Consider the following 26,935-nt stretch of genomic DNA (forward strand, 5'->3'; position numbering starts at 1 on the left):
CGATTCCGGCCAGGGCACACAGGAGAAGCGCCCATTTGCTTCTCCACCCCTCCGCCGCGCTTTCCTCTCTGTCTCTCTCTTCCCCTTCCGCAGCCAAGGCTCCATTGGAGCAGAGATGGCCCGGGCGCTGGGGATGGCTCCTTGGCCTCTGCCCCAGGCGCTAGAGTGGCTCTGGTCGCGGCAGAGCGACCCCCCCCCCCCAGAGGGGCAGAGCATCGCCCCCTGGTGGGCAGAGCGTCGCCCCTGGTGGGCGTGCCGGGTGGATCCCGGTCGGGCGCATGCGGGAGTCTGTCTGACTGTCTCTCCCTGTTTCCAGCTTCAGAAAAATGAAAAAAAAAAAAAAAAAAGAAAAGCCAAACCACAATACCAAAATGGCTCAAGAATGTGGACAGTTTCAAAAAGTAAAATACACATTTTACTTTTTTTGTAATTTGTATATTTGTGGAGAGGAAGAGAAATTTTAAGTTCATTTAGGTAATTTTAAAAAAACTGATTGCTTCTTAATCACAATATAATTTTTTTTTTTTTTTTTTTTTTTTTTTTTTTTTTTTTTTTTTTTTTTTTTTTTGTGGCAGAGACAGAGAAAGTCAGAGGGAGGGACAGATAGGGACAGACAGACCAGAATGCAGGTAAGAACCATCAATTCAATTCTTCATTACAGCTCCTTAGTTGTTCATTGATTGATTTCTCATATGTGCCTTGACTGGGGGGAGGGGGCTACAGCAGACCTAGTGATCCCTTGCTTGAGCCAGCGGCCTTGGGCTTAAGCTGGTGAGCCTTGCTCAAATCAGATGAGCCCGTGCTCAAGCTGGCAACCTTGGGGTCTCGAACCTGGGTCCTCTGCATCCCAGTCCAATGCTCTATCCACCACGCCACTGCCTGGTCAGGCATGATATAATTTTTTTTTTTTTTGTATTTTTCTGAAGTTGGAAACGGGAAGGCAGTCAGACAGACTCCTACATGCACCCGACCAGGATCCACCCAGCATGCCCACCAGGGGGTGATGCTCTGCCCATCTGGGGTGTTGCTCTGCTGCAACCAGAGCCATTCTAGCACCTTAGGCAGAGGCCATGGAGCCATCCTCAGCGCCCGGGCCAACCTTGCTCCAATGGAGCCTTGGCTGTGGGAGGGGAAGAGACAGAGAGGAAGGAGAGGGGGAGGGGTGAAGAAGCAGATGGGCGCTTCTCCTGTGTGCCCTGGCCGGGAATCGAACCCAGGACTCCTGCATGCCAGGCCAACGCTCTACCACTGAGCCAACCGGCCAGGGCCTAAAATTTTTTAAAATACAAAAAGGTACAGTGAAAAAGTTCTCTTCCTTCTTCCTAGTACCACATTCATCATATCCATGAAAGATCCTGCCATGCAGGAATTTTTAATATTTCAAAATTTTCAACATTTCAATCATTTCATTTATGGTTCCTGGATTTTTGTTGTATATTTCTGACTCTGTGATTATTTAAAAATCAATCATTAAAACTCCTCCATGACTTACCTGGCAGGGGAGATACCATGATCACAAATGTGGTTTTCCCAGGGCGAGGCTTATCCATTGCACTCCGGATGTGCTGACCCCTGTGATTTCCCCAAATGTGGGAACTTGACTGCACAATTTGTGGTAGTGGGGGACTGTGTTCGCGCGAGAAATTTTTCTTAGAAAATAAAAATAAATAAAATAAATAAAATAAAACTCCTCCATGATTTTTTTGTACTTATTTTTTACAGAGATGGAGATAGGGACAACCAGGGACAAACAGAGATAAGAAGCATCAATTCTTCATTGTGACACCTTAGTTGTTCATTGCTTTCTCATATGTGCCTCGACCAGGGGGCTACAGCAGATCGAGTGACCCCTTGCTTAAGCCAGTGACTTTGGGCTCAAGCCAGCGACCTTGGACTTCAAGCCAGTCACCTTTGGGCTCAAGCAAGTGACTATGGGGTCATGTCTATGATCCCACGCTCAAGACAGCGACCCTGCACTCAAGCTGGTGAGCCCATGCTCAAGCTGGATGAGCCTGCGCTCAAGCTGGATGAGCCTGCGCTCAAGCCGGCGACCTCAGAGTTTCAAACCTGGGTTGTACGCATCCCAGTCCAATGCTCTATCCACTCTGCCTGGTCAGGCTCTACTACTGATTTTAAAAGCCATCTTTTTCTGTGGGATTATGACTGAACGCCTCTATGTCAGAATCCCGCCCAGGCGGAACGACAGGGCAGCGCCTCGGATAGCTGGTCCCGCTGTAGGCAGGCCGCGTGCTCACCCCCGCATGGTGCAGCGTGTCCTGCCACGTGGGGACGTCGGTGCGGAGAGCCCCTCATCCTGGACAATGGGGCGTGGCCAGAAAGGGGGCCGCCCCCTTACCCTCCACGCAACGCACGTTTCTGGGGAACCTGGTGCTAAACCATTCCTAGACGACCTGCTTCTGGGTCGGGGTTTCATACATAGCAGAGCAGCTCCCTCGCTGTGATCTATTGAAAGCCAGCCCTCGACACAAGGGTTTGTAAAAAATTAAAAAAAAAAAAAAAAGCCATCTTTTTCATAAACTAAATTGCTGCATGTGTTAACATTTGGAGGTGAGCTGATTAGAAAACAAACCCCTGGAGAAGGAAGAGTGGGAGGAACACAACTGGAGCTACAGAATCTTTCACTTACCTGACCCAGTGAGTGCCTACGGAGCAGCTGCCGCAACATTCACCTAACAGAACTACGGAAGGACACCAAAACACCAACACAGAAAACCAACATTTATTACTTATTTATTTTTTTGGTATTTTTCCGAAGTGAGAAGCCGGGGGTGGGAGGGGGGGGAGGGGGGGCAGACTCCTGCATGCACCTGACTGGGATTTGCCAGGCAAGCCCACCAGGGGGTGATACTCTCGGCCCATCTGGGATTTTGCTCTGCTGCAACTGGAGACATTCTAGCGCCTGAGGTGGAGGCCATGGAGCCATCCTCCGCACCCAGGTCAACTTTGCTCCAATGGAGCCTTGGCTGCAGACGGGAAGAGAGAGATAGAGAGAAAGGAGAGGGGGAAGGGTGGAGAAGCAGATGGGCGCTTCTCCTGTGTGGCCTGGCCGGGAACTGAACCCATTCCACACGCCAGTTCTACTGCTGAGCCAACCAGCCAGGGCCGAAAACCAATACTTTAAATGAAAAACTATGTATTGGGGTACAAAAATGCAATACACAACATAAACCCCTATCCTATCAATAGTGACTGACATTATCTCATCTAAAAACATAGAAATTAAATTATCATGGGATGTCAAGAGGAAGAAGTCTTCAACGTCCGATTTAGTTTGTTCAGGTAGACAAAGTTTACTTGGCTCTGGTCAGTTCCATCATGTCTACTTTCTTTGTGAGTTCAGCTTCAAGGGTATCCTAAGGGAAAAAAGGAACAGTTGAAATTCTATGAAGAAGGACATAAAACGGATGTTCTAGCTTCTAATGTTATTTAAAATAAAAAAAAAACAAAAAAGAAAACATTAAAACAGAAATTTAAAAAAAATATAAATATTAAATGTTTTTAGACATTCCCTTGCTTTTACATCTCCCCCCTTGCCCACCCCAAAAGTTTTCAGAATTTTGATTCTAATAAACAGCTAAAGAGTGGGAAACCCCTTTAGGGAGATAAATTAGTATAATGATACATGAAGAGATTTTTCTGACCTTCACTTAAACAATATACTTCCCTAATATCTCTCACATCACCTCTTCTCTATTCTCACAGCCACTGTTCTCGTTACTTCTCATCAGGCCTAAATAGGCCAAGTGGTTCCTGCAGTTTTCTTTCCCCCTCCTTCAATCCACCCTATAGTTAATTCCAGAGTCATCTTCCTAAATAACTGGTCTGAGCAAAAAACATAGTTTTGATCACATTTCCCTTTGGCTTAAAGAACAAGGAAACACACAGCAACTTTCAGTGGTCCCCTACAAACTCTACCCTCTCTATATTCAAGGCCCTTTACATCATAAACCAACTGCCCTTCTTTAGTCCTGTCTTCCATTGACTACTCCTAGGCAGCTGGACCCCATTAACTTGCCAAAGCTTGGAAAAATACCCCATTTTTGGCACTTGTGCATTGGCCAATTCCTTTTGCTTAGAATATTCTATTTCTCACACTCACACCCTTTCCACCCAAGAAAATCTAAGCAAAAATTTAAAAGACCACTCTGCATTTATTAATGATATATATATATATATATATATATATGCACCAAAAGTATTAAAAGATGCATGAGAATGATACAGTGACTTCAAGACTGGGGTTTAGCTTTGAGGGGGAAGAAAGAAGGATGAAGGGAGCTTTAGCTATATCAGCATTTATTTTATTTCTTTTTTAAAAGCTGAAGGAAAAAATGGAACTTACTAATTCTCGCTTTGCTTCTTCAATTTTCACCAGAGCAAGAGATGGACTCTTTTAAAGAAAAACAAAACAAGGAATGGTTACATTATCTCAATTAGGACTCAAAGGAACAAAAGCAATGATCCTTTTCAAAAGTCAAAAATCTCATAGAGATTATACCTATTGAAATTCAGCTTGAACTTTAAATCCTTAAACATGGGCTCACTATTTTCATAATCATTTAGTGCCTTTAGGGAAGGCATTAAAAAAAGATAACTTCTGTTTTTAATTCATGGAAATAATTACCGGCATTAAATCTAAATAGGACTCCAACTTCTTCTTCAAAGGTACAGTCTGTTGTTTCAGTTCTGCCAGTTTCTGGGGATGAAAAGAACACAGTCACAGAGTAACAGGGCTATTCACAATGCAACTAAATACTGCCCGTTTCTGGGATAAAACACAGGAAAGCGTTAATTAGGATATTTTAAGTAACGGATCAAATAAAGAGCTTCAAAGATAAACAGACAAATTTGCTTTCAGTGGAAACAGTCCTTATAAGATGCTTAAAATAGGAAAGTTATATTCCCATTTACCAAAATAGAATTTAAGTATGCTGTCCAGGAACCCAAAATAATTGAGGAAGAGGAATTGAAAGATAAGGGAACAATTAGAATCTCAAATACATCTTTTTGATTTTTGGAACCTCAAGTTGACAATTCAAAGTACAAAAAAAGTCTTAAGAGTATTAAAATAAAACAAAGCCCCTATTACTCCCTCTTCCCAACAAAACAGATTAAATCCTTACACTATCTAAAAACCCAGAATTGCTTTCTACAGGAGTTTTGGGACCTGCATGTTTACTGTACTCTGAAAGAGGAGGAGGAAGACCTAGATGCACATAGTCCCCCAAGAAGTTTGTTTAATAAATAAATCAATAATGTATAACTGACTCCAGCAAAGAGCTTCTACGTAGAACAGATAAAGAAAACCAAACAAATGTGAGGATGTATAGAGCTAAACAAAGAATAAAAATATGAATACTAGTGAACATAAAGTACAGAGGTAGAGAAAACAGGTCAATGGTGATAAGAGCTCTATAAAAAGAAAAAAATGAAAAAGCAGATTGTACGCTAAGATTTTAAAGAAAGTTAAACTGAGTTAAAATAAGCTCACCTCTGAAAGAGCTACTAGTGACTGATGAGACAGAGAAGCATCCATGCCTCTGGCTGAAAGCTTCTCCTACAATTACAAATAAAGGGGAATTCAGTTAAGAAAATTATTTTCAGCCTAACCAGGCAGTGGCACAGTGGATCGAGAGTCAAACTGGGTTGCAGAGGACCCAGGTTCGAAACTCCGAGGTCACCAGCTTGAGCGCGGGGTCGCTGACTTGTAGACCAAGGTCGCTGGCTTGAGAAAGGGGTCACTCACTCTGCTGTAGCCCCCCAGTCAAAGCACATATGAGAAAGCAATCAATGGACAGCTAAGGTGCCACAATGAAGAATTGATGCTTCTCATCTCTGTCCTTTCCTGCCTGCCTGTCCCTATCTGTCACACACACACACAAAATTTACTTCTAAAGTGATCATCACTAAATATCTTTAGTCTATAACCCTGTAAAGCAGGGGTCCCCAAACTTTTTACACAGGGGGCCAGTTCACTGTCCCTCAGACCGTTAGAGGGCCAGACTATAAAAAAAACTATGAACAAATCCCTATGCACACTGCACATATCTTATTTTAAAGTAAAAAAACAAAACGGGAACAAATACAATATTTAAAATAAATAACAAGTAAATTTTAATCAACAAACTGACCAGTATTTCAATGGGAACTATGCTCCTCTCACTGACCACCAATGAAAGAGGTGCCCCTTCCAGAAGTGCAGCGGGGGGGCCGGATAAATGGCCTCAGGGGGCTGCATGCGGCCCACAGGCCGTAGTTTGGGGACCCCTGCTGTAAAGAGAAGCTATAAATGACAGTAGAAAAACAATCCATGCATCTGAACACTTTAATGTTACATGTCTATCATTTCCACAGCCACAGATGTGTGGTAAGATGGGTGCAGAGCTTCTTAAGATTCTGAGCTTCGGACCTGATCAGGTGGTGGCAAGTGGATACAGCAACGACCTGGAACGCTGAGGATCCAGGTTTGAAACCCCGAGGTCGCCAGCTTGAGCATGGGATCATAGACATGACTCCATATTTACTGGCTTGAGTCCAAAGGTAGCTGGCTTAAATCTCAAGGTTGCTGGCTTGAGCAAGGGGTCACTGGCTCATTTAGAGCCTCCCTGTTCCCATCAAGGCACATATGAGGAGCAATCAATGAACAACTAAGGTGTTACAACAACTACCAGTTGATGCTTTCCATCTCTCTCCCTTGTCTGTGTTTGTCTCTCTCTCTCTTGCTTAAAAAAAAAAAAAAAAAAAAAAAAAGATACCGAATTTTGGGGCCTGGCTGTCTGCATTTGAATCTGGATCCACTGCTAAGTAGCTATGTCACCTTGGGCAAGTTACCTATCTTCTCTGCAGTGCCCGTCTGTAAAAAGGGAATACTGACACTGCCTAGCTATGAGGATGAGGGCCAAGAAGACGTATGAAGAGATCTAACATTATTCAGTCCTTCGTAAATACCTCGGCAGCTCTGATTCCAAGTCTGAACTCCTCTGACTTCGCTTTTAGGAAGTCCATGTTCTGAAGACGATGGTCAGCTTTGGCTCTTTCTGTAGACAAATGCAACTCTGCTTTCTTGAGATCCCTTTAAAAAGTAAAATTGAAAACATTTTCTTTTCCTCAGTGAAATCACTATTAAAAAAGAAAAACTCTATTACTTTTTGGATTCAACTCTGGATTAGACAAGAGTAGATAACATACCTGCTGGCTTTTCTACCATAAATTTTATACCCCAGACTAAAGGGCATTCTTCCACATCCTCCTCCCCTCCATGTTGCCATTTGGGACTTTTATCAAGAAATATGAAATAATTTTAAGATTAATTATGCCAATTATCTTTGGATAAAGTAAATCTGCTCAAAAAAGTGACTTAATATACTGTGCCCTAAAGCCAATTTGAATTATGGATGTCCCAAAAGGCGTCTCTCCTAAATGTGATGTGACACAATGCTTCGCATATGCCCAGTCAATATTTATAGAAAGGTCCAGGAAATCAAGAGAGATAGCAAACAAACAAAAGAGATAGCAGAGCACTAGTAAAAAAAAAAGCAATGAAATATAATGTACTTTAAGTTGCACTATAGTTTTGTTTTGTTTTTTTTGTTTTTTTGTATTTTTTCCAAAGCTGGAAACTGGGAGAGACAGACAGACTCCCGCATGCGCCCGACCGGAATCCACCCGGCACGCCCACCAGGGGCCACGCTCTGCCCACCAGGGGGCGATGCTCTGCCCCTCCGGGGCAGCGCTCTGCCGCGACCAGAGCCACTCTAGCACCTGGGGCAGAGGCCAAGGAGCCATCCCCAGCAACCGGGCCATCTTTGATCCAATAGAGCCTTGGCTGCGGGAGGGGGAAGAAAGAGACAGAGAGGAAGGAGGGGGTGGGGGTGGAGAAGCAAATGGGCGCTTCTCCTGTGTGCCCTTGCCGGGAATCGAACCCGGGTCCTCCACACGCCAGGCCTACGCTCTACCGCTGAGCCAACCGGCCAGGGCCTGCACTATAGGTTTTTTTTAAACAATTTTTTTATTCATTTTTAGAGAGGAGAGAGAGAGACAGAGACAGAGAGACAGAGAGATAGAAGGGGGAGGAGCTGGGAAGCATCAACTCCCATATGTGCCTTGACCAGGCAAGCCCAGGGTTTCGAACCGGCAACCTCAGCATTTCCAGGTCGACGCGTTATCCACTGCACCACCACAGGTCAGGCAAGTTGCACTATAGTTTGTAAGTAAAAAATTCACATACATTTTGAAAATTATAAAACCCAAGTTATTTGTAAAAGAAAAAGACAAAAGGTAAGAAAATGACCCGTCATTTCTACTTTAACATTTTATGGACCTCCCTCACTTCTTAGTGTATTGTTTTAAATCGTATCTATTGATTTAAAAACTAAATATAATAAAGTCCAATTACTGCCTTTTAATAAAAATTGTCACCACTTCCAACTCAATTACTCACTCTTGTAGACATTTTTCTAATACTAAACTTGTAGTTAAATTTTCTTCAAGTTTTGCCAATTCAAGCTTGATTTCTTCATTTTTGCATTTGGTACGAAAAAGATCAGAGGTCAAATCATTCACTGCAGGGAGAAAACTAAAAAAGAAAAGAAAAAAAGATCTGGTCACATAAATGGAAATCAAGGACAATAATATTCCAATATTTGTAAAAATAATAATTTTTACAACGATTTTATCTCTGTGTAGATTTTTCCATAACCATGCTGTTTCACACCTCTCTGTATTTTGTACATGCTGTTCCCAGGGCCTGGAAAGCCCTTTTTTGGCTGGCAAATTCCCATTTGTCCTTCAAAACGCAAATAGAATTTACTTCCATCCTGGAATTCACTCCCCCTTTCTCTGTGCCCTAGCTATAGCTCGTACATTCCTGTTAAGGTACAGTGTCACACACTGACACGCTGTGTTTTGGTTTTACGTGTCCACCTCCCTTATTTGACCATGAGCAGAGACTGTCCTTCATTGCCATCACTATCCTAGTCATCTCTGCTTTCCCACTGCTCTCTCTATATATGTCATACAACCAGTAGTTACTTTCTGCTGGATTGACTTAAGTCTAGATGTCTGCTGCCACACAATGTTCATGTTCTTATTCTCGAAATACTACTCTTGAGCATGTATATAAATTCCAATTTCTTATATTGGCAATGAAGTAGAATAGTTGTACAGTTTTCTATAAGTTATAGTAGTTGTCCTAGCTAGGATGTGATCAACAGTGAAAGTCACATGGACTTTGGAGTCAGACAGGGTTTGAATGTCAACTTTGCCATTTACTAGCTCAGTGAAGTTACTTAACACCTCTCCTGAACTTCAGTTTCCTCTTCGGATTGTTGCAAGGATAATGTTATATTATCCAGGTGAAATTCCTATAACAAAGAATAAAAGTTCTTAACCTACTCTACCCAATAGGGTAGGAATATAAACAGAATTCACTATGCTCAACCAGATAATTTAGCCTATTGCTTTTCTTATTGTATATTTATAAGAAACAGTGTAAGTGATACCTAATACCCTTCCAAATATACATAAGAATCAAGCTTCACAAACTTAATCCTAGAAGAAAACACTAAAATTTAACCAAGTTTATCTGAATTGTACATACTCACTAGCAATAATGAGGGTTAATTAAATTCAGTGTTTTTGGCATTCATTGTTAATTTCCTACATAGAATTAAACCGAGGAACAAAAAGCCTTTTTTTTTTTTTTTTTACAGAGACAGAGAGTCACAGGGATAGACAGACAGGAATGGAGACAGATGAGAAGCATCAATCATTAGTTTTTCGTTGCGTATTGCAACTTCTTAGTTGTTCATTGATTGCTTTCTCATATGTGCCTTGACTGTGGGCCTTCAGCAGACTGAGTAACCCCTTGCTGGAGTCAGCGACACTGGGTCCAAGCTGGTGAGTTTTTGCTCAAGCCAGATGAGCCCATGCTCAAGCTGGTGACCTCGGGGTCTCGAACCTGGGTCCTTCAACATCCCAGTCCAACGCTCTATCCACTGCGCCACCACCTGGTCAGGCCAAAAAGTCTTTAGGGCAAGACCTTATAGCATATATGATTGCAGAAATTAAAACTGTAACAGGCTCTGGCCAGGTAGCTCAGTTGGTTCGAGCATCATCTCTATACACCAAGGTTGCAGGTATGATCCCTGGTTGGGGCAAATACAAAACAAACCACTGAATGCATAAATAAGTGGAACAACAAATCAATATTTCTTCCTCTCTCTCTCTTCCCGTTCCTATTCCTCTTAAATAAATAAATAAATGAACACATTAAAAAAAAACTCACAAAAATTACCTCGCTAGTGAGGTATCCTTTGTTTCAAGGGCCAGTGCACTGTCAACCAAAGCATTCAGATATCTAGAACCAGTGCTAGAGAGGTTGGCAGGGGAAAAATTCACACTCTCCATGAGAAGGTCTTGAAGATGCTTGGCTGAAAAGATATGAGTTCCATGGTGACTAAGATGTTTGTTTAATTTTTTTTAACAGTTTAGCTGAAATCTCTTACTTGTCATACAATTCACTCACCTGAAGTATATATAATTCAACAGCTTTTAGTACATTCAGAGTGGTGCATCCATCAATACAATCAATTTCAGAACTTTTTCATCACCCCAGAAAGAACCCCCAAATTCCTTAGTAATCATTTTCTAATTCCCCAACCCATGAAGCCTTAGCAACCAACAATATATATTTTGTCTCTATTCATTTGTCTATTATGGACATTTCATATAAATGGAATATTGTATAATATGTGATCCTTTGTAACTGGCTTCTCTTACTTAGCATTATGAGTTCAGGGTTCATCCATGCTGTATCATGTATCAGTCTTCACTCCTTTTTATAGCTAAATAATATTCCATTGGATGGATTTACTATGTTTTATTTATCTAATCAACCACCTATAGACTTCCTGTTTTGCTATCAGAGCACAAATAAAATATATGCTATAATGAAATTTATGCTTTAAGTTACTACAACAGAATGGAACACAAATCTGGGTAAAATGAAGAACCAAACCTAAAAAGTAGTCTACTCTAAAGTAATCTTGTACACTTCAGTGTTATAAAATTTGGTTACCTCTAGTAATGATCTCATTCCCAACCCTGGGATTAATCTCACCTTCTGATTCATATTCACTTGCTTTCTGTTTCAAGTCTTCGACTACCAAGTGGACATCCCTGTCCCGGACCCTGTTGCGTTCTGAAAGCTGATATAAAATCTCTGTGGTCCGTGGATTCACCTCATATTGTGGAATGGGATGATCTCCAAATATCTTTTTCAACCATACAGCAACCTAACCATTACAAGGATGACAAATGTTATATCTTATTTATTGTGATGACACAAAGTAAATACTACGAAGAAGTGATCAACTCTGGCCAGGTAGCTCAGTTGGTTGGAGCGTCCTCCTTATATGCCAAGGTTGCAGGTTCCATCCCTGGGTCAGGGCACAATGAATGCATGGATGGATGAGCAACAAATCAATGTTTTTTCTCTCTTTCAAATCAATCAATCAATACAATTTTCTTAAAAAGTGATCAAAGCAAATAAAATGCTTTGTATGAATACTCTCAATCCTACTTACTTCACATTCTAACTTGTCTTTATATTTCTTTTTTTTTTTTTTAACAGAGACAGAGAGAGTCAGAGAAAAGGATAGATAGGGACAGACAGGAACAGAGAGAGATGAGAACCATCAATTATTAGTTTTTCGTTGTGACACCTTAATTGTTCACTGATTGCTTTCTCATATGTGCCTTGACCATGGGCCTTCAGCAGACTGAGTAACCCCTTGTTAGAGCCAGGGTCCAAGCAGGTGAGCTTTGCTCAAACCAGATGAGCCTGCGCCCAAGCTGGGGACCTCGGGGTCTCGAACCTGCATCCTCCACATCCCAGTTCGACGCTCTATCCACTGCACCACCGCCTGGTCAGGTTCTAACTTGTCTTTAAGTAGATACCAGATGTCAGGAAATAAAAAGTGAGAAAGCACAAGCAACAAAATTACCAGAAAACAAACCATCCTTTCCCAAAGCTACAAAAGCAGCCAATAGGCTAATAACTTGCATCACTCGAATAACTTTAAAGGTCAATGTACAAGTGCTAAAGCATTATTACATGTGTAAACTGTGAAAAAAGAGTTGTCCCCAACACATAAGCCCCACAGAGGCTCCTAAAGTTGGGATACGGGACGGGAAAGCAGGTCAGGAGTGAAAAGTCTAGTAGGAAGCAGCAGCCAACGGCGACGCTTGGCTGGCAGATGGGTTTGAGTTAAGTCCTACTCAGTCTGCTGGGAGGGATTTTCTAACAGGGGGCTCCTTATCCTCTTCAAGCCCAAGACTAAGCTGGGAAAGTTGGGGGAAGGAAGAGGCCCTTTCCAGGGCGGTACCAGCAGAGGGGGGCTCGCAAAACATGAAGGCGAGACAAAAGATGGGCCAGCAGGGTAGGTAAATAAAGTGCCGCTCTAGCAGATCCGCCCGCGGGGCGGGTGTATCAAAGTCTTCGGTTCTAGGAGACCGCAAACGCCCGCTCGTGTCCCGTTACCTGCACCTCTTTCTTCTCCAGCGCTTCCATAGCTGAGGCTTCCAAAGCTGGGGCTTCCATAGCTGGGGCTCCCGCCACTTCTCGAAAAGTTCCTCGCTCCAGAATTGCCCAGCTTGCTCTGAAGGTCCCGCCCACACACCGTTGTTCCAGCCCCCTGTGAGGCCGGGATTTCTGGGAGTTGTAGTTTTCCCTGGGACTCCAGGTTGCTCCAGGGCTCTAGCATTTCAAGCCCCTCCTTGCAGTCATCTATGGCAGTGGTCCCCAACCTTTTTTGGGCCACGGGCCGGTTTAATGTCAGAAAATATTTTCACGGACCGGCCTTTGGGGTGAGACAGATAAATGCACAAAATAAAATTATGCAACCGGCGTAAAAACTGTGGTATTTTTAAATATAATTGTCAAGAGTGAGTGAGTTGTAGACGGATGTAACAGGGAATCTGGTCATTTAAAAAAAATAAAACATCGTTCAGACTTAAATATAAATAAAACGTAAATAATGTAAGTTACTTATTCTTTCTCTGCGGACCGGTACCAAATGGCCCACGGACCAGTACCGGTCCGCGGCCCGGGGGTTGGGGACCACTGATCTACGGAAGGAGAAGCAGAGTCGCTGAGAACCAGGCTGTATTTTCTCTCTTATATTTTAATTCTCACCTAAGTTGTTTGTCTTAAAATAAATAGCTGAAACGTGTTTTTTGGATAGAAGATGTTTGTGTTTATTCTACACTGAGTGCATTAATTTAAAATTTTTATTTTACCCTGGCAATATAAACTGCCAGCAACCTTAGTCTCTCTCTCTCTCTCTTTTTACTGACTTTAGAGACAGAGAGAGGAAGGAAAGGGAAAGAGAAACATTCATTTTGTTGGTCCACTTGCCCGTGCATTTATTGGTGCTTCCCGTATGTGCCCTGACCCGGCGTAGAACATGCGACCTTGGTGTTTGGGGACCACGCTCTAATTGATTAAGCCAACTGGCCAGGGCCACAGCAACCTTGGTCATATCCATCAGTTCACCACCAAAGAGCTAAATGTGCTGGAAACTTTTAAAATGTTTGACAGGATCCAACTGCGAGCACTGTCACTGTCACTCAGTGCAATCTTACTGAGCAGGTATATAAGTTATTTTTATCCGTTTTACTGCAAATGAAAAAACAGAATTCCTACCCTCATGAAACTAGTTGCTGGTCGAGGCAAACTTGAGCCCTAGTCATTTAGAGTGAGGCCACAGATTCCGAACCATTCTTCTCACTGGGCTCGGCGACCACTCTATTCGAAGTCCTTGTGCCTGTTATAATGTTAAAGCAATTTCCTTTAATTCGCAGACAGGACTCAAAAGATCTGCGATTCTCCCACTTGAGTGCCTATTGGAGTGGGTACAAGTCAAAGTTCAGATAGCCCCAAATTTTAGACTCTTAGGGTCTGTATTCCGGCCCCACTGATCTGAGGATCATCCCTGTTCGCAGAAGACTCACAGCGGTCGACACAACCCGGGGGATAACTGTTTAACAGCTTAGCCTCGGACCAGACACTCTCAACTTGCCTCACGGTCAAGCCTGCAGCGCCCCGAGACGGGGTGGCATCACCTCGCACCGGGACGGGGTGACACCAACCTCACCTCGTAGCAGGAATACGGCCAGGGAACTGCTCCGTAGCTGGTCCCACTACCCACGTGGTCGCCCGGACAGCCACAAGGTCGACTCGAAACACCAAAGTAAATATGTAACTAGTACCTGCGCTGACGCTGGCAAAGGTCTAATCACTCATTTTGAAGTTTACAACTAAAAATAATACTTAAAAGAAGAAGTAACCACCTCCCACCTCCTCCAAAAGGCAGATTTACGTCCGGAGGTGAAAGCGAGGGGCGGTACTTCCGGGTCAGATGGGCCGGCTGCCTTGACCTTCTTTGTAGCTCAGCCATTTTGTCCCAGTCGGTCCGAGGCTGTGGCTGCAGAGGAACCGCCTGGAAGCTGCAAAAATGCTGTCCGTGCGCGTCGCCGCGGCCGTGGCCCGTACCCTCCCTCGGCGGGCTGGGCTGGTGAGCGCGGGGCACCGGCGGGAGGAAGGTGGCTTGGTGGGGGCGGCAGCGGGTGGTGGTGCGCTGGCTCGGGAGCTCTTGCTGCAAGGAGGGTGAGGGGCTGTGGCTGGCGCCATCTTGCACTAGGTGGCTGCTCGGGTTTGGCCGGGCCAGCCGGCAGGCAGGCGGGCGGTGGCGGCAGCAGAGCTCTTGAAGAGTGCATGCCTTCCGTGCGTGAAGGATGGTGCAGAGTGGTGCAGGGAGGACAGTGATGTTGCTGCTGTCCTGGGATGGGGCCTCGAGGATTCCCGTCATCAGTTGAGAGCGGCCCGCTGGGGGCCTTGGGTAAAGGTCAGGGCTTGGGCACTAGCTGTCCGGAGTTTGCTGCTAACGGCGAGGCCCGGCCCCACCGATTCTCCGGGACTCCCTCACTGAAGGTCAGAGCGAGCTGGGGAAGCCTGACATTGTACGAAGGTCAGCGGGCCTGGCACTTCACCTCTGCCCGGAGGTCGGTGCAGAGGAGAGCCATAGATGACAGTGGTTTTCTGAGTGCCTCAGGGCTCTCTTTGTGCTGAAACGGTTGTGAAAACACCGCACAGGGGCAGTTAGGCATGTCAGGCGGCTGATGCCGAGAAGGCGGTGAGGCTGCTTCTAGGTTGTCTCAGTCTAGCAGAAGACGTGCTCTGTGGTACTTTGACATGTGTAAGATTTCGTCCTTGAGGAATTGTTAGTCAGTGATTGAGGACACAAGGAAAATAAAAAGGTCAGAAAATATCTGTGAAGGTCAGTACCCGTCCTTATTTATCTTCCTTGAAGAACATAACTTGAAATCCTGTGTAAGCGATTTTACACCTTTTTTTTTTTTTCATCGTAAAAGTCTCAATTTGAAGGGTGAAATAAACACACTGGCTATTTTACTGCCCTAATACAACCATTGGTAGCATCTTGGGTTTCTGTTAACAAAATGTGTTTTAACTATTTTCATCCAGGTCCTATAGAAGTTTCAGAATGGACTGTGACCAATCACAGCATTTAAATTTGAAGGAGAGGTCCAGATTCATGCAGGCTTTGTTGAAGGCAGTTTAAAAAAAGTTGCATATGTCATACCTCTAAGTTTCTAATCAAATTCCAACATTGACAGATCTTTGTTTGCTTGTGTTAGGTAATCTATTGAAATTTGCCCCTTTCAGGAAGCAGTTTTATCATATTGACAATTTCCACAAGTTAAATGAAATGTATCTTTAAAGTCAAAATGATAGTACTTGATGCCTTTGAAGGAAAAGACATTTTGTTAACTGTTGAGTTTACCTATTTACAGGGCACCAGGAACTGCATTATGGTGTTGTCTCATCTGATTGATAGTCTAACAGTTTTAATCAGATTATTATTTTAACTGATTACTTGATCAAACAGCCCACATTCAAGCTTGCCAGTTTTATGAAGGCCTTTTAAAAATCATATTAAAAAACGTATTCTTGCTCTAGGTCTCCAAAAATGCTTTGGGATCATCGTTCGTTGCTGCAAGGAATCTCCATGCCTCTAACACTCGTCTTCAGAAGACTGGTAAGTCATTATTTCTTTTTTTTTTTTTTTTTTTTTTTTTTTTTTTCCTTTTTTCATTTTTCTGAAGCTGGAAACAGGGAGAGACAGTCAGACAGACTCCCGCATGCGCCCGACCAGGATCCACCTGGCACGCCCACCAGGGGCGACGCTCTGCCCATCCTGGGCGTCGCCATGTTGCGACCAGAGCCACTGTAGCGCCTGGGGCAGAGGCCACAGAGCCATCCCCAGCGCCCGGGCCATCTTTGCTCCAATGGAGCCTTGGCTGCCGGAGGGGAAGAGAGAGACAGAGAGGAAAGCGCGGCGGAGGGGTGGAGAAGCAAATGGGCGCTTCTCCTGTGTGCCCTGGCCGGGAATCGAACCCGGGTCCTCCGCACGCTAGGCCGACGCTCTACCGCTGAGCCAACCCGGCCAGGGCTTTTATTTCTAAGTCTACATCACACTTACTACCTTTTCATTAAATGAAAAATGAGTTATATAGTTTTTGTAGGTTTTTTTACCCCCCCTTTTTTTCCCCTATGAATTTTAGTTACTATAGAATCTCAGATTCTTAACACACAGTGATAGTCTTATCACAAGACAGATTTAGTCCTGTCTTGGTAGGTTTGCTTGTTCTATTGAAATGAACTACAGTTATATATTTTTCTTTTGATGTTAATACAGCTTCTTTATTTTGATAATGTTCCCTTGGCTGGAAACAATGTACACATATCAGGTGGTGGGCACACTTTCTGATGTATGATAGATTTTTTTCCTCCTCTCTTGAAAAACATTACAAAAAGTAGGCAATTTTTCTTCTATGTTTTTCAAAGGCAGTAGCTGCTCATCTCTGAATTTGCACATTGCAGATTCTATAGAGAAGTGGGGAGATAAGCAAAGGAACCAAAGGAGTACAAGATAGGAAATATTTATTTTAAGGATTTTGCTTAATTTTATTAGCTTCTTAATCTGGTTTTCATGTATCCTGTGAGGTTTTCTCTCAATTACTTGGGTTTGTTTTCATGTTAGGGAAATAGGTTTTGAAAAGATTCTGGGATCATATTATTTTTATAATGCAATTGTCCTCTCTCAACAGGCACTGCTGAGATGTCCTCTATTCTTGAAGAGCGAATTCTTGGAGCTGATACTTCTGTTGACCTTGAAGAGACTGGGCGTGTGTTAAGTATTGGTGATGGTATTGCCCGAGTACATGGGCTGAGGAATGTTCAAGCAGAAGAAATGGTAGAGTTTTCTTCAGGCTTAAAGGTAAATTATAAAAGGAGATTTTGCTGTTTTAGGATTAATAATTCATTTAGTTATATAGTAAATCAGAGGTTATGTTGTTTTTTATTATTAAACTTTAAATTTCAATGTGCCAAGGTTTTTGTGGTCATTGTCAAGTCCACTTCTTTCTATTAGGTTGAACCTAGTTGACCAGGGGGTTGAGAAATAAAAGTTGTATAGGATTCATGGGTTCTCTGAGGAAAGCAGAGCCTAATATCTAGATGGATCGGGGCAATAAATAGGATTATCTACTAAGTACACAGAGGGGAAAGATCATCTTGGACTTGCTCATATCTAGGTATGGAAACAGCCACTTGAGAAGAGGACTTATAGTGCCAAAAATTTTATCAAGATCTATAAAACCTTGGCTAAAAATTTAACCTCTTCTATCTTTAATGTGTATATATATCTTAGGTGTCTTTGAAAGATTAGGTTGAAATTGATGGATCTTGAGTTTTCTTTTAGCTGTTAAGGAATGTTGACCTGTACTGTCAAATAGAACTTTCTGCAGTGACAGAAATATCCTATGTCTCTGCTGTTTGATACGATAACTAGTATACGTAGGAGCCTATTGAACCGTGAAACATGGTTGGTGTGATTAAAAGACCGAATTTTAAAAATTTGATTTAGTTTAGAAGTCACATGTGGTTAGTGACTATTATATTGAAGTCTGAGATTTAGACTAAAGATTCAGTACCTCCAATGACATTCTATGATATTCCTCTGTATTCTAAGTACTTCGCCAGATCTTTCATTGCTGACCAGACTCAGTTCCTGTAATAGCTTTTCTTGTTTCAGCCATGATTTAGGGACCTAAAATCTTTCCATTTTGAAATATGGTTTTACCTTTTAGGAAAATCTGAAGTAGAGAGTCTCGTTAGATAATTACACTGTTTATGGAGCTTCTTACAGATCAAAAGATATAAATCAAATATGTCTTAAAATTTCCAGTTGACCTTGATCGCTTTATTTCATATTGATCGTCCTAGCTCAAAAGCCATCGTCAAAGGAAATGCAGTAGAAAAAGGTTTAATATGCTCAACTTCTTTGCTTTTGTGTGTTCTTTGAGGATGTGATAAGGAGCTTGGTAGGGTTATAATGTTATTCTAAGATTATTCAAGGAAACATGTTGCTATTTTAAAAGTCTTAAAGAAGATTGTTGGGAAAGTACTTAAGAGTAAACCAGCCAGATCTAAAGGACAATACTGCTTTTTCCCCCTAGCTATTTTGATATCATGTAGTGTTGGTATGTGGGGAAAAGAGCCACTCAGGTGTTCGATTGTGTCTTTTGTGTAGGGTATGTCTCTGAATTTGGAACCTGACAATGTTGGTGTTGTCGTGTTTGGAAATGATAAGCTAATTAAGGAAGGAGATATTGTGAAGCGGACAGGAGCCATTGTGGATGTTCCTGTTGGCGAGGAGCTGTTGGGTCGTGTAGTAGATGCCCTCGGTAATGCCATTGATGGAAAGGTAGGTTTGTCATTCATTAGATGTTTTCCCTTCCTCCCATATGTGCCTTGACCAGGCAAGCCTGGGGTTTCGAACCAGTGGCCTCAGCATTCTAGGTCAACATTTATCCACTGTGCCACCACAGGTCAGGCATGTAGTTTCTAACAAATACTAAAACTTATTGTCTGGGTTCTTTTTAATTTTTTTTCCAGGGTGCAATTGGTTCCAAGACCCGTCGGCGAGTTGGCCTGAAAGCTCCTGGGATCATTCCTCGAATCTCTGTGCGGGAACCGATGCAGACTGGCATTAAGGCTGTGGATAGCTTGGTGCCCATTGGTCGTGGCCAGCGTGAGCTGATTATTGGTGACCGACAGACTGGGTAAAGACTCAGAAGCTTATTAAGAGTTCTAACTAAAATTGGCTCTGTGAAAAGATTACTTTTTAGTGTTGGGATGGTAAATGCTTTGGATATAATGAGGAGAGTAGAATATGTGCAGATTAGTCATAGTAGTGAAACTTTATGGGTTTTTTATGATTTTAATTTTTTGTATTTACATAGATTCAAGTGTCCCACTGAATATATTTCCCCCACCCCCTTTGAGTAGTGAAATTTTAATTGGGAAAATCTTTGAAATACTTATTTAGTAAGATTTTTGTTTACTCTGCTTTTAAAGGAAAACATCCATTGCTATTGACACAATCATTAACCAGAAACGTTTCAATGATGGAACTGATGAAAAGAAGAAGCTATACTGTATCTATGTTGCTATTGGTCAGAAGAGATCCACTGTTGCCCAGTTGGTGAAGAGACTTACAGATGCAGGTTATAAGAACTTTAGTCTGATTGCTGTTACTTAGTATAGTGTGTACTTAATAAAGGCTGATTTTAATTACTCTCTAATGAACTTTCAACTAAGATAATCAATAAGTAAAACAAAAACATGAAAAGTAGCATAAAACAAACTAAGGAGAAGTTGTTTGATTCCGATTAATCTTAATAGTAAATCACATGGTAAAAGGACTTCGATATTTTTCATTACAGTAGTCTCTAACTTAAGAATTACAATATTGACAACCCTGTAAAACTTAAACTCTGTTTTCTTCCTCAGATGCCATGAAGTACACCATTGTGGTTTCAGCTACAGCCTCTGATGCTGCCCCACTTCAGTACCTGGCTCCTTACTCTGGCTGTTCTATGGGAGAATATTTCAGGGATAATGGCAAACATGCTCTGATCATCTATGACGACTTATCCAAACAGGTCAAAAGAAATATATTTTTAAGACTATTTTTGCATCCAGTAAAAGTTGACAAATGTAACTTCTGTTTAATAGGTGAATTTCACTACCTTTTTCTGTACTGTAGGCTGTTGCTTATCGTCAGATGTCTTTGCTGCTGCGCCGGCCCCCTGGTCGTGAGGCCTATCCTGGTGACGTGTTCTACCTACACTCCCGTCTGCTAGAGAGAGCAGCCAAGATGAACGATTCTTTTGGTGGTGGCTCCCTGACTGCTTTACCAGTCATAGAAACACAAGCTGGTGATGTGTCTGCTTACATTCCAACAAATGTCATTTCCATCACTGACGGACAGGTATTCTTTCCATGCTTAATATAAGTATAAAAGCTTAAGATGATTCCAAGGCATTGATTGAGACTGGTGGTTATGAACTGATTTGTTAAAAGTCTTTTTTATTTATTATGGAAAATGTCAAATTAATGCAAAAGGAGGATAGGATAGTATAGCAAAAATCCCATTTATCTCTCCCCTGTTTATTAATTCATAGAATAGAATACTTCATTCTTGCTTCATTTATACCGACTACTATTCTTCCCCCCCCCAATAGATAATTTTGAACAAATCCAAGAGCTCATAACACTTCACCTGTATATATTTTAATACAATGCTACTTTTTCCATGACTTGCACTTCTAACCTCAGCAATGACATATGTAGGTTGATTGGGTTGTGAAAGATTTAAGGAGCTCTTTACCATTACCATAAGAAATAATTTGGCATTCTTTCTCAGTGTTTGGGCTTCAGTTTTTTGGCATTGTCTTTTTGAAGTGTTAATTTCTTTAAGTTTGTTAGCATCTGTATTCTCCTTACCTTGTAGATCTTCTTGGAAACAGAATTGTTCTACAAAGGTATTCGCCCTGCCATTAACGTTGGTTTGTCTGTGTCACGTGTGGGATCTGCTGCCCAAACCAGGGCCATGAAGCAGGTAATTTACATTACTTTGTTGGTGATGGGTTTCCTCATTAGGCTAAAATCAGTGTATTTGTTTAGCGCACTGTCTCATTGAGTTACGTTTTTTTTTTTTTTTTTTTAATTTTATTTATTCATTTTAGAGAGGAGAGAGAAAGGGACAGAGAGGGACAGAGAGAGAAGGTGGGGAGGAGCTGGAAGCATCAACTCCCATATGTGCCTTGACCAGGCAAGCCCAGGGTTTCGAACTGGCGACCTCAACATTTCCAGGTCGACGCTTTAACCACTGCGCCACCACAGGTCAGGCGAGTTACGTATTTTTGTATTGTATGAAGTTAACCCATTCTGTATTTCAGGTGGCAGGTACCATGAAGCTGGAATTGGCTCAGTATCGGGAGGTTGCTGCTTTTGCTCAGTTTGGTTCTGATCTTGATGCTGCCACTCAACAACTCTTGAGTCGTGGTGTGCGTCTGACTGAGTTGCTGAAGCAAGGACAGTATTGTGAGTTGTTCTTTTTATTTGGGTCAAGTTCCTGCTGTGGGAATATCACATAGCTTTTTATAAGTTATAATACATGTTATTTTTCGTCAGAGGTCCTGCGTTTTGAATGCCATCAATGCCTATTTTATTTAATTAAAGGACCGTTCCTATTTAAATGTAAATGCTACAAACTTTATAATCAGTAAAACTTATTAAATATATTTAATACCTTTCTTTTGGGGAATTAGCACTTATTAATTGCTCTTCCCTCCCTTGACCTCACCCTACCCCACCAAATGGGTATAGAATTGGGCAGATTTAAAAGAATGTTAGTATGCATTTATCATTATAAAATATCAGCAAGCACAATTAACAAGAAAAGAAAATTTTAGCAAGTAATTATACCCAAACCAATATATACACTGCCAGATAATAAACTTTCTCTGACTGGTAACTTGGCTTTTGTTTCCTTTCAGCTCCCATGGCTATTGAAGAACAAGTAGCTGTTATTTATGCTGGTGTAAGGGGGTATCTTGATAAACTGGAGCCCAGCAAGATCACAAAGTTTGAGAATGCTTTCTTGTCTCATGTTATCAGCCAGCACCAAGCCCTATTGGGTAATATCAGGTATGAACACAATTGAAGGCCTCTTTTTGTGAATTTTAAGATATAAAGTCTTGCTAAACTTCTTTTGAATTTTGTAGTTAGCCTAGTCAATGAATCTTTGTCGAGTTCAGAACTAATGATCTGCTTTATTTCCAAATAGGGCTGACGGTAAGATCTCAGAACAGTCGGATGCAAAGCTGAAGGAGATTGTAACAAACTTCTTGGCTGGATTTGAAGCTTAAACTCCTATGGATTCACATCAAATACCAGTTTGTGTTTGTCATGGTTTCTTATAGTCATCAGTTCCATTTGTAAAAGGATTACTCTCATATTCCAGATGTACAGAAATCACCTTAAAAATAAAGGTTCCATATTGCTTGGCTGTTTTCTGTAGTTTGAGTGATTCTTTGTAAAAAACTGGGATTACTTTGAGGAATTGGTAAACAGTCTTCATAGCTGAATTTTACTTGAGTGTTACAATCTAAGTGGGCTTACTCAGATAATTCACAGCTAAGTATTTTTGCAAGACTAGAGTGCTTTGTAATTGATTAAAGAGATTCACTGACCAGTGAATGGTGCAGTGGATAGAACGTGTACCTGGAATGCTGAGGGCCCAGGTTCGAGGCACTGAGGGTGTTGGCTGGAGCACAGGCTTGTCAGCTTAAATGTGAGCTTGCCAGCTTGAGCCCAAAGGTCCTTGGCTCGCAGGGCAGGTATGAGATGCAGACAATAAAAAGCAACTAAAAAGTGAAATAACTACAAGTTGATAAATAAAATAAATAAAAGCTGCTCATCTCTCCTCTTCCTGTCTCTTTAAAAATAAAATTCATTAGCTATATACATGTGGCAAAGTTCACATTTGATAATGTTGAAGAGCCTCACTAGCTTCACTGTTAAAAAGCTACTGTAAACAAGAAAAGGACACAAAATCCACAAGGAAATTTTAAAAATGTTAGGTGTAGTATGAAAGATCGAGACAAAAATTGAGAAAGGAGATATCAGATGAATAGACTTGTGAACATTTGTCAGTGTGTAGCTTGTTAATGTACTTTTTTATAAACATCTCTTACAATGTAATCAAATTACACTTTTGTGGTATAAATCTTATTTAGGAGTCCTTTATCCTATAGTGACAAATATAACTATTTTCTAAGAGGTTTTTTTTGTTTGTTTTTTCTTTTTCTGAAGCTGGAAACGGGGAGAGACAGTCAGACAGACTCCTGTGGATCCACCCGGCACGCCCACCAGGGGCGATGCTCTGCCCCTCCGGGGCATCGCTCTGCCGAGACCAGAGCCACTCTAGCGCCTGGGGCAGAGGCCAAGGAGCCATCCCCAGCACCCGGGCCATCTTTGCTCCAATGGAGCCTTGGCTGTGGGAGGGGAAGAGAGAGACAGGAAGGAGGGGATGGGGGTAGAGAAGCAAATGGGCGCTTCTCCTATGTGCCCTGGCCGGGAATCGAACCCGGGTCCCCCGCACGCCAGGCCGACGCTCTACCGCTGAGCCATCCGGCCAGGGCCTATTTTCTAAGAGTTTTAAAGGTTTGCATTTGTTATCAGATTAATCCAGGTCATGAGATCTGCAGAGAAATACAGTGTAGGATGTATAGAGAGGGATTGTGGGGGCTGGTGAGTTCAAATGGGTAGATTGGCAGATTAGAGACCCAGGACAGTTGTGACTGGAGGCAGAATTCCTTCTTTGGTAGGCCTTGGGTATTTCCTTAAGGCTTCAACTGGATGAGACCCATACACATTACGGAAAGTAATAAGCCTGTATTCAGAGTCTTGTGATGATTTTAAGTGTTAAAAAGTTTCTTTACATTATCTGCACTGGTGTTTGACCAAAAACTGGATACCACAGGCTGCCTAGCAAGGTTGACACATAGGATTGAACTACACAATCCACCTGGAGTTTATATATATATTTTTCCCCTCCCCCAAGTGAGAGGAGGGGAGATAGACACCCACATGCATCTTGAACAGGATCCAGCTGGCAACCCCTGTTGGGCCAATGCTCTGCCCATGTAGGGCCATGCTGCAACCAAGCTATTTTTAGCACCTTAGGTAGAGGCTCAGGAGACATTCTCAGTGTCCCGACAGGCTCGTACCAAGCCATGGCTGTGGGAGGGAAGAGGAGGGAGAGGAGTGGAGAAGCAGATGGTTGCAGGATTGACCCAGGACGTCTACACGCTGGATGAACTCTATGGAGCCAATGGGCCAGAGCCTAAGATTATATTTTTGTGTCAAGATGAGGAATCTTTTTCCATATGCATATTCAGTTATTTAAAGCTCCCATTTATTAAATGGCTCCTCTCTACTTAAGTTGTTCATTGTCACACCTGTGTCCTACATGGTTCTTTCACTGTTAGGTTTGCTGGGCCAGAGCCCAGCCCATTCTACTGCAGCCATGAACCAAGAGAAGCAAATTCTGTGCTTCAAATGTTATTTTTTATCAATTACAGACTAGTCAGATAGACCTTACAGGCACCAGGTGTGCCTCAATACTCTGCCTAATGGCTGTCATAAAATGTGTTTTTTGTATAGGTTATGGGGGAGTGGTGAATGTTGGAAAATAAATATTGATTCAATAATATGCTGTCCATATTGAAATTTCTCCAAATAACCATCTTTCACAATATTTTTTAAACCAGAATCCAAGCAAAGTTTTATGTATTACATTTGCTGTATATTTTATTCTCTTTAAAATATTTCATTTGTCTTTTTCTTGTTTTCCATGACTTTTTTTTTTTGTAATTTTTTTTTTTTTTCTGAAGCTGGAAACGGAGGCAGTCAGACAGACTCCCGCATGCACCCGAACGGGATCCATCCGGCATGCCCACCAGGGGGCGTCGCTCTGTTGCAACCAGAGCCACTCTAGCGCCTGAGGCAGAGGCCATAGAGCCATCCTCAGCACTCGGACCAACTTTGCTCCAATGGAGTCTTGGCTGCGGGAGGGGAAGGAAGAGACAGAGAGGAAGGAGAGGGGGAGGGGTGGAGAAGCATATGGGTGCTTCTCCTGTGTGCCCTGGCCGGGTATTGAACCGGGACTCCTGCACGCCAGGCCGACGCTCTATCACTGAGCCAACCGGCCAGGGCCTGCCATGACTATTTTGAGATGTCAACTAGCCCTTTAGAATACATTTTGAATTTGATTGGGATCTCCAATCAGACCCAATATTATATTTTGTTACTCAAATTGTTCTAGCTTTGGCCGTCGTGGGCTCTTTCAGTTGGCTCCTGTGTTTCTTTGATGTGCCTTAGTTTTGTGTGTGTGTGCGCGTGTGCGCGCGTGCACTCACATACTTTCTGGAACTGAAGATTCTCCAGGCTTACTTTATGTGTTCCTGCCCCAACCCTGTACAGTCCTGGTTTTGTTTTACTTTACAAATTTTCTCTGTTTATACTGGATATGAGTCCTTTGTAGGACAAATGTATCATAAATTTCCTCTTCTGTGGTTTGCCATTAAGGGCTATTGATTTTAAAAAAAGCTCCCTCCCTCTCCTATATACAGAAGACTGTCTTCTATGACAGTATGTATCCAAGTTTTTCCACCCTTAAACTACTTGGGCCAAAATTTGGTCCTTGGAGTCCCTTACCTCACTTCTACTTATGAAGATTTAAGGATTTGATGGTACCCACTCTAATCCTTGCTTTGATTTAAGGCAGACCTCTTCAGCCGTGACACAGCTAAACTTTGGACAGTGAAGGCTCCTGAATGTTTTTCCTGTGTATTCTATTCCTGTCCTGTTGTGACCCTCTGCTCCATTCCTCAGTCTACTCAGCTTCTAATCTTAGTGACAAAACCCAGCCTCTCCACTTTTTGACATTGAGTTGGCAAATTTAATAACAGGTTACTCCTGCCCTCTGGTGTTTTGGGGCCATGGCCTCTGGCCAGGTCCTTGTCCTGGACTCCAATGGGCATTAGCTAGGTGGTCAGTACCCCTGCCAGATTTACCCTTGCTTCCAGGAAGGGAGGGATCAGACTATAGGGACTGAAAAATTGGTATTTTTGAGGCTCAGAGAGAGTTCATTGAAATTCTCTGGCTGGCTCCATCGTTTAATACATGAGAGAATACCTTTTATGAGGTGCTTTGCAACCTTCTTGGAGAGGTAAGATATCCAAGAGGAATAGAAATTATACAACTTTTCTGGAAAACAATTTGGCAATATATTTCAAGTACCTTAGAAATGTTTGTATTCTTTGACCCATAATTCCACATGAGAAATTTTAAAGATTTCTATAAAAGATATTTATCATAGTAATATTTCTAAAAACATTAGGGAAATGGTAAAGTATCAATATATCCATTTGATGGGGATATTATACAAAAATTAAAATGATACCGAGTTTTCTTTTTAATTATTTGGGGTTTGTACTAAACTCATGGTACAAATTCTGAGGTCCAAAATGGCATGAAGTGAAAAGTAGGTCCCCCTCCCTGTGTCCCTCAGCACCATTCCTTCCTCAAGGGGATTTAAAATTGTGTGAGTGTCCTTTTTCCTCCTCGCCCAAACATATCTGATGGTTATTCACATCAACATACAAATAGCTTCTTCATTTTTTATGCTTTAGTATGATTTCATTGTCAATATATATCACCATATATTGAAGTAATTCTTCATGGATGGATACTTAGTTGCTTCACATCTTTGTTAGAGTAACCATGCTGCTATAAATACCTGCATACATATTTCAATTTGCACATGGGGGGATATATTTGGAGGGTAAATTCTTCAACATAGAATGATAGATGCATTTTAAATTTTGATGTCAGACCCAAATTTCTCTTCACAAAGGT

General features: G+C 42.1%; 2 protein-coding genes and 1 non-coding gene across 11 annotated transcripts; 2 read left to right on the forward strand and 1 right to left on the reverse strand.

The window, feature by feature from the left end:
* The first annotated feature begins 1,484 nt into the window (after positions 1 to 1,484).
* Positions 1,485 to 1,650, forward strand: LOC136315845 (U1 spliceosomal RNA). Its single transcript, XR_010727624.1, has one exon. It is a non-coding gene; the product is annotated as a U1 spliceosomal RNA (small nuclear RNA).
* A 1,250-nt stretch (positions 1,651 to 2,900) lies between these two features.
* HAUS1 (HAUS augmin like complex subunit 1) lies at positions 2,901 to 14,403 on the reverse strand. Of its 9 annotated transcripts, none has more exons than XM_066246304.1 (10): positions 14,381 to 14,395; positions 13,727 to 13,847; positions 12,563 to 12,881; positions 10,316 to 10,451; positions 8,462 to 8,596; positions 6,970 to 7,093; positions 5,513 to 5,578; positions 4,646 to 4,717; positions 4,364 to 4,411; positions 2,901 to 3,374 (listed from the first exon to the last, which is right to left on the reverse strand). In XM_066246304.1, the coding sequence occupies exons 3-10, from the start codon at positions 12,783 to 12,785 to the stop codon at positions 3,312 to 3,314; spliced, it is 867 nt and encodes a 288-aa protein (XP_066102401.1). In that variant the 5' UTR covers positions 12,786 to 12,881; positions 13,727 to 13,847; positions 14,381 to 14,395; the 3' UTR covers positions 2,901 to 3,311. The 9 variants fall into 9 exon arrangements, with proteins under 9 accessions (XP_066102401.1, XP_066102397.1, XP_066102400.1 ...); XM_066246300.1 differs by having other exon boundaries at positions 14,178 to 14,390; XM_066246303.1 differs by having other exon boundaries at positions 14,293 to 14,384.
* Positions 14,404 to 14,442: 39 nt separating this feature from the next.
* ATP5F1A (ATP synthase F1 subunit alpha) lies at positions 14,443 to 22,520 on the forward strand. The gene is made up of 12 exons (XM_066246295.1): positions 14,443 to 14,597; positions 16,061 to 16,139; positions 17,212 to 17,381; positions 18,696 to 18,869; positions 19,061 to 19,227; positions 19,523 to 19,671; positions 19,958 to 20,109; positions 20,214 to 20,438; positions 20,961 to 21,068; positions 21,409 to 21,553; positions 22,009 to 22,159; positions 22,299 to 22,520. The coding sequence occupies exons 1-12, from the start codon at positions 14,538 to 14,540 to the stop codon at positions 22,378 to 22,380; spliced, it is 1,662 nt and encodes a 553-aa protein (XP_066102392.1). The 5' UTR covers positions 14,443 to 14,537; the 3' UTR covers positions 22,381 to 22,520.
* The last annotated feature ends 4,415 nt before the right edge of the window (positions 22,521 to 26,935 follow it).

The sequence above is a fragment of the Saccopteryx bilineata genome, chromosome 11 (assembly GCF_036850765.1).
Source record: "Saccopteryx bilineata isolate mSacBil1 chromosome 11, mSacBil1_pri_phased_curated, whole genome shotgun sequence".
In the NCBI taxonomy this organism is placed as follows: Eukaryota; Metazoa; Chordata; class Mammalia; order Chiroptera; family Emballonuridae; genus Saccopteryx; species Saccopteryx bilineata.

Bases quoted from the DNA above. Each gene is read 5' to 3' on its own strand.
- HAUS1 (XM_066246296.1), bottom strand. From the start codon at position 12,622: ATGGAAGCCCCAGCTTTGGAAGCCTCAGCTATGGAAGCGCTGGAGAAG. The intron at 11,316-12,562 runs GTAACGGGACAC...TGTAATGGTTAG, and splicing joins TGGAGAAGAAAGAGGTGCAG to GTTGCTGTATGGTTGAAAAA. The intron at 10,452-11,140 runs GTGAGATTAATC...ATATCTTTTCAG, and splicing joins AAGTGAATATGAATCAGAAG to CCAAGCATCTTCAAGACCTT.
- ATP5F1A (XM_066246295.1), top strand. From the start codon at position 14,538: ATGCTGTCCGTGCGCGTCGCCGCGGCCGTGGCCCGTACCCTCCCTCGG. The intron at 20,439-20,960 runs GTATTCTTTCCA...CTTACCTTGTAG, and splicing joins TTTCCATCACTGACGGACAG to ATCTTCTTGGAAACAGAATT. The intron at 21,554-22,008 runs GTGAGTTGTTCT...GTTTCCTTTCAG, and splicing joins GCTGAAGCAAGGACAGTATT to CTCCCATGGCTATTGAAGAA.